This window comes from Pezoporus wallicus, unplaced genomic scaffold (genome assembly GCF_028554395.1).
Source record: "Pezoporus wallicus isolate ANWC-B61680 ecotype Strahan unplaced genomic scaffold, APGP_CSIRO_Pwel_v1 contig_6484, whole genome shotgun sequence".
NCBI lineage: Eukaryota > Metazoa > Chordata > Aves > Psittaciformes > Psittacidae > Pezoporus > Pezoporus wallicus.
In genome coordinates this window covers 2,624,472-2,635,393 of record NW_026638903.1, presented here as the reverse complement: position 1 = coordinate 2,635,393, position 10,922 = coordinate 2,624,472, and the positions used below count along the sequence as shown (strand labels likewise).

The 10,922-nt window shown below is 40.8% G+C and overlaps 1 protein-coding gene across 1 annotated transcript in view; it reads right to left on the bottom strand.

Annotated features, from left to right (window-relative positions):
• Positions 1–209: 209 nt before the first annotated feature.
• DPT (dermatopontin) overlaps positions 210–10,922 on the bottom strand; it is a 28,570-nt gene continuing 17,857 nt past the window's right edge. The window contains exons 3-4 of the mRNA XM_057413056.1: positions 7,217–7,324; positions 210–1,623 (exon numbers count right to left, since the gene is read on the bottom strand). Of these exons, the coding sequence (XP_057269039.1) occupies positions 1,557–1,623; positions 7,217–7,324 (175 nt within the window). The 3' untranslated portion in view covers positions 210–1,556. The remainder of the gene's footprint in view (positions 1,624–7,216; positions 7,325–10,922) is intronic.

The window sequence follows — 10,922 nt, the reverse complement described above, 5'->3', positions numbered from 1 at the left end:
TTCTTTTGCCTGTCCACTTGTGTCAGCTAACAAGCTTCTCCAGCTTCCCTGGGGCTCTTGATTTCTCTTTCCCGCTGTTATGTACATGTCTCAGCAATGGGCTCTCACAGAAACTCTCTAATCACCACCATGGTCTCTGGGAATGACAGAGGGTTTCTTTGTGTGTAAACTAATAAGCTGGTGTAAGTAAAATCAAGAAAGAACAAGGCTACAGTAATGCAAAACCCATTATACTTTTATTGGACAAGTGTAGTTTTAATGCTCACACTTGAGGGTATGCTAGCAAATATATTAAAAATGCTTGGAACATGGAAACTGACTGCCTGACACCTCTTGTTTCCTATGAAGCGTTACAACTAAATTGACGCACAGGGTCATCATGGCCCTTGAGCCAGCACCATGCAAGCCACTGCTAAGTTTGCCACTGACTTCATCAGCTGAGAAACTGAACACTAAATTCTGGTTTGTTCAAGAGCAAAACTCCTGCCTCTGACCTTCCTGGAAGAAATCAATATTCTTTCTTATTGGATTACAGCTGCACAAGTGCTGTGCAGTTTTGAAGCATGGCCAGCTAATCCTTTACAGGGAATGAGGTCTGCAAGTTGGAGGAACTGAGGTCACCTAAGTCATTAGCTTTATTTGTCTATTCTAAGCCAAAAGTATATTAACAAGGGCAGATGAAATTTGTTTAGGCATCCATGGTGGAAACACAATCCACCTAAAAAGCAGACTCCTGACAAGTGCAGTATTTGTATTTACTGAGAGAGCAAGTGGCCTGACCTGCTCCAGGGTTTGCCTAGAGTAGAGCTCCTGGCTAGTTATGGCATGAGAGACCTTTAAGACGGTATAAAAGACACTGTCAGTAAAGCTGGGTGGTTAGGCTTCTGTTTTTATTGATGGATCTATGCTCATTTAATCAGGTATTGATACTTCTAGTGTCGTAAATACTTGGAGTTCCTCTGTGCAGGCAGACCTTTGTTGCAGTGGGATTACACTGAGGGCTGTACATGTAATGCCAGATGCATCAGAGACCTCCTGATGCCTCTTTCAGCACACTCTCAGCTACTGGTGCTGAGAAGCTGGTAGGGATCACTGCATTGGTTCCAAGTACAAAGTAGAAGGCAGGAAAGTCTAGTTCACATTGGAAAGCTTATAGTGTGTTTCTACCTCATTTTGAGTGATTGTACTAGGAGGCAATTTATACAAAGTTGCTATGTGAAAGAAAGTTGCAAGTGTTCAGAATGGCTATACATTTATATAAAAAAGGTAATAGTGCATATGCCATTGACTTGAGTATCATAAACCTGTATGCCATAATCAATTTTAATTGGGGGATACGACTGCCAGTGCAGCTTGAAGGAATCCTCCAAAATTGCTGTTGCAAGTGTGTGGGCTGGTAATTTATTCATTAGCTCCAGAGGGAAAGAATTGTATCTTCAGCAGACAGCTGATGAGTCTTGGTATTTTTTTGTGAGCCTAATTGCTGTTCTGTAATCACTGAGCCTCATCCCACCCTGTCTGTCCCCAAGCTTTCCAAGTGAGGTACACTCAATCTTTTAAACATTTTGAAATGGGCAGTCATACTCTGTCATCCTGCAGACAATGAATTTCCACTGACGATCCCTGCATGAGAGGCAAGAGAGAGATATTAGTGATCCAGAGTGGCAGAGGATAAGACTACACAAGTAAGAATAACTTTACCCCAGGTACTGTGGCAACAAAAACATCTGCCTGCCATTAGCTAACTTTCCTGTGGATATTTTGTGGTTTTATGGGATGGAAGGAGATTAAATGTGTCCAATATAATTCCTTCACACTTCCTTACAAGGGGAGAAAATCAGCTCTCTGAATAATCAGGTCTCTGAGTATCCTTCAGAAAACAATGACTGTTGGTGGTGATCAGTCCTAAATCGACTTTACATCAGTGATCAAGAGGAAAAGGATGTTTCTGTGAAAAGTCATTGATGTGTGATATATTGCTCAGGAATGTGTACAAAATAAAATTGTGTGTGATTTTTAAGTCATTTCTAAGCGGGGAGTTATTCACACAGCAAAATTAACTTTTTTTTTTTTCTCTTTTTTTTTTTTTTCTCTTTTTCTTCCCCCAGGTCATCTAGCTTCAACCTTTTATTAAAGATATGAAGGAATCAATAGTGAGAGAAATTAAATTCACTTGTCATCCTTGATTTCCGCAAGTCACATGTGAGGCAGAGCAATGTATATGAATGTAAGGAGAGTTTATGCTCTTCCTAGTCTGTGAGTAATTGGATGTCTGTGTTCTCTCTCAGGAGGGTGATACCATACCTACTAACAACTGCTGGCTGGAAGCATGACTGGAGCAGCAGGATTCAACAGTGGAAGCCAATAGTCTACTGTCCAATAGGCTGCAAATTTCCACCTGATTTTATTGTGTGTTAAATTTCCCCTTGACAAAAAGGTGTAAGTTCAAAGGATTGAATACTGTCCTGCTATGGAGCAAATGTTCAATTTAGACTACTTGGTACTGGCTAACAGGAGTTCACATCTAAAGTACAGTCCTTGCAGATGGCAGCCATCATTTAAATTGGTAGTGGGTAATACTCTGGGAGGTTTCTGAAGGTTTTGATTCTGCTAATGGTGATCTCCTAAACCTGAGGCATGCGACAGGTAATGCTACTGGAGTGATTCAATAGGAGCTTGCTTTTCAAGACTCCTGCACCATCCTGGTTTCCTGGTGACCAGCTGTAAACAGTGAGGAAAATGGTGCAGAACCTGCTGTCTCTCAGGGATATACTGAGACACCTGAGCCCAGGTTTTGGTATGAGTGGCTCTTACGTGTTTTCATTGGCTGTGTGACTCTATCCTGAAATAAGAGTAATTTGACTCTTAAGCTCTGTGTAGATATAAAGTGTCTCATTTCAGCTTTCATTAGGTGAGGTTTTTAATTGGAAATTTACTATGCCACTTTACCAGCTTATGCTTAGCGTTGTTTGGAATGGGTCTGTCTCACACTCACCAGCAAGTCTGTGTTTAGTTATATAGTGTGTAATTTGGGCTTTTCCTAGATGGGTTTTAATTGTAATTTCCTCATAAACCCAAAGGTTAATGAAATGCAAGATTCATTTTTAGGTTTATTTTAGGAAGTCCTCATTTGGATTATATGCATGCATTTCAAAGACAGTTATTACTCTTTTGGTCACCAAGCTACCTAGACAGACCAAAAGGTGACACATATGTGGATTAACAGGATTATATGAGTCAAAATTAAGATCTGCTAAACTAGTACCTTTTGTCAGAGAGACTTTTAGCTCAAAAGCTGGGGTAAAATTATTTTTCTAAACCAGGGTATCGTAAAGTTAAAAGTCAAGTTCTTTAAAATAAATGTATTTTAGTTACCTAAATTAATAACATGCTTTAAAATATCAGAACAGAATTATTTCTGAAGTTGCAATTTCAGATTGAACTTGCAGACACTCTGGCATATATCCATGTGGTCAATGGACAATAGGTTTATACATTTACTGTCTTAATACATCCTTTTTTGTATTACTTATGTTTGAAGTTACGCATATGTCCAACTTTTCAGGATGTAGGCTATTGCTCTGTACCATTGTTACTGTGTTTTAAATTCAATAGTAATCAGCCTGTTTCAATTTGTAGATCCCATTCATGTTTTCCAGCAGGGGTGCATATCCCATCTGGAATTGTCCAGTGCGGCACACTCTAGAATATATATGAACATGCCTCTGCAAATTCTTAACACCAGTTTGTAGGTCCCCTCCAAATTGCTGATTTGCTGCATTTTCCTTGGCTTGGGGAGTCAATATTGAATTGTCGCCTTTACTCTCCAGCTGTCATGTGCTGTCAGATTTGAATTTTTGATGCTACAGGGAAAATATCTTTTATATCCAAATATTGCCAAACAATCTGTTTCCAATTTAGTTAAAAAATTATCTATGAATTCCTTTTCCTATTGAGTTTGACAAAATCCTCTTTCTTTGATCATATGAAACTTATTAGGGACCTAAAATACCCTAGAATTTAGCTCAGCTGAGCTTGGTAGATACCCAGCTTGTCCAGGCACTTCAGATGTACTTGTTGTCAGGGTATTTCAGTGGTGATGTCTGAGCAGTTAAGAAACTAATGGCTCTTCAGATCACCCAAATAAGAGCAGAGAACAGTTTTGTAAAAGAAATGAGATTTTGACAGTCTTCACATGCTGTTTTTACATTAGGCCGTGAATACCAAGCTGTGGTACCTACCAAGCACATCTGGTAATCCCCACCTCCTGTCCAAGCTACTTGCTGCAGGTTGGGTGGGGAATGCTCCAGTGGTACTCTCTGGGCTTGAAAGACAGATCCAACCAGACCACAGTCCCTGACCAAGGTTCTGTGAGGGACCCCTGCCTTCCTCACTTAGCATGTTTCAGAGCTCAGGCTGGTCTAGTGGAAGGTGTCTCCCTTCCAGGGCGGGTGGAACTAGATGATCTTTAAGGTCCCTTCCAACCCAAACCATTCTATGAATCTATGATTATTTTTAATTTTGGAAGCTATTTTACAATGTACATGTCTATGTGGGTATTTTCAGTTGTTTACAGCCAGGTTCACACACCCCCTCTGAAACTTGCCTGTGTCACTCTGTTTAACAAAAAATACTGCCATTCCCTGTACATGTTAACTTACCTACCTCCACAGGTCAGCCTGTCTGCAATAGTGTTACCACTGGTCCCAGATATGCTCCCAGGGGTATTTCAGGCCTCTGCTAATTCTCTCCAGCTGCTTTTGTTTTGCTTTATAGACAATTGTTTTCTCCTTTGACCCATTTAAAGTGGAGCTGAAAAATGTAACCACTTCTGAAGTCTGTTCTCCACACATGAGCACTTAAAATGTCTGATGATGCACAGCAGCTCCTTCATTCATTCCTGATACACAGGCATGGAAATGTACAGAGAGATATTATGGAAGAGGAGGTGGGGATACCACCTTTCTAAACTTTCTACAGCTTTTGCCAGAGGCATCACCTGCTCTCTCAAATATCTGTGTATCAGCAGTGACCTCAGTGATACAACGTCTTAGGGAGTAATAAAGGAAGATATGATTTCTGCAAGTTTATTCGAAAAGTCTAAAAATACTGAGCTGTTTGAAGCAAAGTTTAAACTAAAATACCTTCAGAGGGGTTTTTTGTGCCTCTTATTAGCTCAAGAGCGTTGCCCATCATGGGCTAAATAGTATGGACACAATTTTAATTATGTGCTTAAAAATGAAAAGCAGTCTCAAAGTCTACAGCATCTTTACACAGACAAGCTGCATGTGTGTTCTACTGGCAGGCTGAAACTTGGAATAGATTTTTGTGCTCCTATTCTGCCTCAATCAGATGCAAAGAACCATTTAGGCTGACAAACTCTGCTGACTTTTGTGAGTATGCCACTCAGGATAGGCTGGCATGAGTCTGAATTATGAACTGGTGTAGCAGGAATATTTTTCACTTCATAGACTAGACAACACAAGTTGGTTTTAGTCATTCTGGAAGTTGGGAGCCAGAAAGTTCATTAGCACAGAAAAGTCTCCTGGATTGCAAATCATAATATGTTTTCTCTACAGTTTTCACCTGCTACTATTTTGCAGGTTCATCTCTGTTGTCACAGCAGCAGTAGGACGAAGGTGTTGGTGGTTTCTTCCCTTTCCAGGTGCTGCGGTCCCATAACCTGTGAGGACCTTTACTCCTGATGTACACCCCTGTGGTGCTGCTCTGCTCCTGCCTAGTCCCCCCACTGCTATTCCATTCTGAGGGCTGTGTTAAGCCTTCAGCAGTCAGAGATAGAAATCTGCTCAGAGGCATCCATTACCTCAACTGCTCTGTTTTTGAGGCTTGTCCTTGTGATTTCTGACTTTTCCCTGGTCTGTATCTGATGGAGGCTGGAATCCAGCTGCAAGGGGGAGCATGTCTGCTTTATCTCCCCTACTTTCTGCTATAGTTATGAGGAACAAGGATAACAGCACTGGGAAGTGTTTAAGAGAAAAAACCCAGAACAAGGGATGTCCCTTGCAACCCTGTAATTTTTTTATCTAAAGGGATAAACACATACTGATTCAGTTAACTGTGAAAGTTACTCTTGGACTTGTAGGAGCAATTTCCAGACATGGCTTCCATTTGGCAATGAACAAGCTAATGAATTTTCGCCAGAAAATTACAGTTATGGACCTGCAGCTCCTTATTTTAAGTATTTTAAGTAAGCTTTTGTCTGAGGGACTCCTAGTGAACTCCAGCAAATTGAGAGTATCACAGTGCCAAAAGCACCTCGGTTCCTTTGAGTGTTACTAGAGGAATCTTGAACTGCGGGTGTGTTTAAACTCCCACTTCTCTTTTCTCTCCCCCCTTCTCTTCTAGACAGTTTTGGCAGTGATAGGCCAGCACAGTATGCCTTGCCTTGCTGTCTGTCCTGTGTTTGATAACAAATGCTTTAATATGCTGGACTGAGGTGTCTAATAAAAAACATCAGCAAAGAAATAGCTCACACTCGATGTATTAGAGGTCAGCTTGAGAGTAAAGAATTAAAATCCCTCTCCCACAATCAGGTTTCAGTGACCACACTCTCCTTAAACTTGCTCTGTAATGATCTTTGTAGTCCCAGGCAAACAGCACTGTGGGGTTTACGTTAAGTCCAAATTAAAAATTGTTAAGTTGTTTTCTGGAAAGGGATCTATGTGCACTGCATTGCCTTAATTCCTGGTGTGGCCTCAAATCTGTTAGAAATGTGTCGCAATGGATTGGGCAATTTACAGCATTCACATTGCAGTTTGTAGGGTCTGATCTTCACATGATGGCAGATTCCCTGCTTCTCCAAAAAGAAATAGTAAGTGCTTCATTCCCTGAAAGGACAGGGTGTTCAGGCTGGTTTTTTACTGAGTTAGATGAAAGATACTCTAGGTGAGAAACAAAACTAAACATCTGGTTTACACTTTGCATAGCTCAGATTCAGCCAAGCCTCTTATTGCTGCATTTTTCACTGCTCAGATGGACATGGCAAATGACCCGCTTGTACATGAAGGTGCTCTATGCCTGATGCACCACCTGGAACAATTAGCCATATCCACTATGGTCCTCAGAAGTACTCACCTGCTGCTGAATACCACAGCAGATGATGTGTAGCTGTGCACTGATTGGGGGAAACAGCAAAGGAAGACCTTTTTTAAAATAAAATAATTAAAAGTTCTAATGAAACAAGGGAAAAGCAAACCTGTCTACAGCAGAGAAAGTTGTGGTTGCCCCACGGATGTAGTAGTCATAAGTGTACATCATCATGTCCATATCTTCTCCATAGTGTCCTGGATATTCTGTTGTTAACCTTTTACATTAAGGAAAAAGAAGACAGTAGAATTTAGCATCTTATAAAAAAAGCACTTGACAGAATGCAACTCAAATAGTAAATTTTTCCTGCTGCTTTGAAAGTTCTTGTTTCTTATCAGCACCACAAGATGTAGTGTCCCCTGTGAGACTGCCTTTATCTTCTACACAACTAATTCATGTAGTTATTTGAGTGCATTTCAGTAAGTTTAGAACTGTTAGGAGCAAGCTGGAGTATTTTATGTGTATGCATCTGCAACTCTGGCATAAAAGCAGTGTGAACAAGAGCTTGTCTACCACTTATGTGTTTATTGCAGGGATTTGCTCCATCCTCTTTTGACTCTGTTTGGTTTACTGCTGTGGAGTGCTGCAAATGTTGCCAAGTCAAATAGCTGCAAGCATTTATCCATTTATGAATTATATTATATGAATGTAGCAATTAATCCATTCCTCTTTGTTGTTCCCACTTTCTGCCTAGTTTATAATGTAAAAATATGGGCCTGGACAATATTTGTTCCATGTATTTTATCTAAGAAGCTCAAAGTGATTTTGTACTTATTAATCAAATTATGGTTCCTGCTTCCCTGAGAACTAGGCAATACAGTACTTGGTTTTAGAGATAATGAACAGATGCAGGAAGGAGCTGGGATCTTGACCAGTAATTTATGTCAACATTATGTTAGAGGTCAGGAATGGAAACCTGGCACTAGTCTTTCCTTGTATTACTCCATTTTACATGGGTGTTGCTAGTGGCATTGTGTCAGCATCACTTTGAAATGGCGCAGGGAAGAATTAGATTCCTTGTAAGGGGGATGCTGTCTCTCTGGAAATGAATGGTTCAGCTCCTCTAGAGACTAACAGGGTTAAGATGCCTCTACAGAAATCCTGACAACCATTTTTCTGACTTCATTCAGCCCAGCAGCAGTGCTTGAATGATGCTTGAAGGTGATCTTTGCACTTGCCAGCCAAGCACTCATGTACATGTTTAGATTTCGTTAAACCAGTGGGGTCTGGGCACAAGCTTAAATATTTTATTCTTCAGGAATATAATTATCAGGATAGTTTTAAGTTTTTAAAATTAGATGTTTGGGTGCATTTGGAGCCCAAACCAGAACTCTTGGAATACTCAGACACGGAAAGTTTACCTGAAAACTGAGGGACTCTGGAACATTGCGCTGTTTACTCCTGGAGCCACTTGCTATAACAAAAAAACTCCTCTGAAATTTCCATCGTTCTCTGTGTTTTTTAAATGTATTTTTGATCACCTTGTCTGCCCTTTTTTATGCTTTTTACATCTTCTTTGCAAAGCAGATATTTTTCTTTAATTTTCAAAAGCTGAAGCTGACCTGGACTTAAGTCACATCATTCAGTTCTAACACCATTCCTTGTAACAAATCATTATTCCTTGACAACTGAAAAATGGGATTAAGTGTGAAGCTCAAGCATGGCCTTTATAAGATCCCTAAGTGTCAGCAGTCAGCTTCTTTCTTTGAAGATCTCGTTCTCAAGTCCTTTGGCCATGGCAATCGTCAGATTACCAGTTGTAGTACAAGAACACCTGTCCTCAGGTGTGTTTGGGAAGTAGAAGATCAGGCCTGGTCACAGTGTTTGTTGTCAGAGCTCTGATCAAGGGCCCCTGGATTTGTGGAGGCCTTGCAGTGCTGTGCTGTTGGTAAGAACTACAGCAGTATTTCACAGGTCATGCAGACACCTGCTGTGGACTAGGAGAAACAGAAGAAACCATGCACATGAGCAATTGTTGGGATGGATAAATAGACAGAGTCACCAGTATGCTCTGCAAGTGGAAAATTAGAGCCACAGTTTTCAGCCCAGCTCCCATGAAAAGTCAAAAATGAAACCACTATGGAATTTAAGGGAGCTGGCTCTGACCCAGGCAAAGAAAATAAATATAAATATTATAAAAGGCTGTTCCCTGTGGCTTCTGACTGGTTAGCTGGTGATTTTTCTTAGACTAAAGATCATCACTTGAATGTGTTTCTATCAAACAATGGCAGACCTGCTTTATTTGCTATTTTGATTGAAGGCTGGTGTTACCATTTTTGCTTTCAGGACATCTCCCCTTGTGCTCCCAAATATGTATTTATTTGTCAGTATCAGGCATTTTAAAACTCTGACTTGAATACCTCTTTACTTAGACAGCCTATGACTTGAATCTATAATACAGTTTTATGGCCCCATAGCAAAACCTTTAGCTGACCATAAGCTGGTCCCTTGGTATAGCCAACTTGCTGAAAGCCCTTCAGTTTGCAAAGAGCTCCTTTCAGGGCCCTGCACTCCATGCCCAGAGCTGTAGTGAGAGCTGAAGCATACTGCACAAAGCCTGACCTCTGCTACATGGTCTGCATTTTATCCATTTTCTTTACACAGAAATCAAGCCCTTGAGGAGGACTTTTTTGCATGCATGAGTCTTCCTTCAGTGAAGCTGTGGGTCTGAACCTGGGAACTAGAGCCTATTTCTGGATCCATAGCCAGAGCCCAAGAGAAATAAGAGTTACATCTATGCTAGTAAGTTAAACAGCACCAGAGAATGTTTCTGGGCACTGTAACTCAATTGCCTATACATGTAATTTATTAGAGCAACCCCTGGAGCAGTTTTAGCCCAGACCAACTAGCAGAGTCTCAGCCAATACCTCAGAGACACAGCAGGCAGAATGTGGACACTCTGTTTTGGAGGATAAGAAAGGTTAATGGTGTGGCTGCTTCCTCTGCCAGAGGAGAGTCCCCATATTTAGTTTACTAATTTGGAGCCTGAGAGTCTGATAATACGTCTTCGAAGATTCCTGGGGTGTAGGAGGTTTTTAAAATGTGGCATGAAAACCAGCTATGGACCAGAATTCAGTTCTGCATTCCCCCATCAGCTCCAGGGTTTTGTGCTTTTTAGGTTTATTATGAGAAAACGCCAAGACGTGTTTATATATATGTTCCACCAAATGTGTTTTGTAACATCTGTTTGGCGTTCAGCAAGGAAAATGTTCTGTGATCTTGACCAGTGCTATGTACTGGGCAGACAAGACTCTGCAAAACACAAGGTTCAAAAGCAGCTTGCAGTTCTACTGAGAGACAGAACTGAGAGTTAGTTCTTTGAACTTGTTTCATGAGTCTTTCAGTTGAAAAGGAAATCTGATGACAAGCTCCTGAATTGCTGTGAAGGATCTCGCAGGCCTTTCACAGGAGCAAGTGATGTTATTTTGAAGTGAATGGATGCAGTAGTGAGCCTTCATTTAGCTTCCCTCTTCTTCTGCCTGCTGTCATCTTCCCCTCCCTCTCTATTATAAACTTCTCCACATTATCATTCAGCCTCCTAAGGCTCCTCCACTAAGCATATTCAAAAATCAAATATATGCAGTTACTGAAAGTAAGTGAATTGGGGACTTGAGCTGCTCTGCAGTTTGTCTTGTTACATAGACAGATGCCTACACGGACTCCTTTTGCTCTGGAGAGAAAAGTTATAAAGAGTGTTATGACAGCAATGTTCAAGTTCGCTTGTGTCTGTTTGGTCTGTCTGTCTAATTCAGTTCTCTTTGATGTCTGCTGTACTCATTTATGAAACTGTTCCCTTAAATCCATGCATCTCAAGG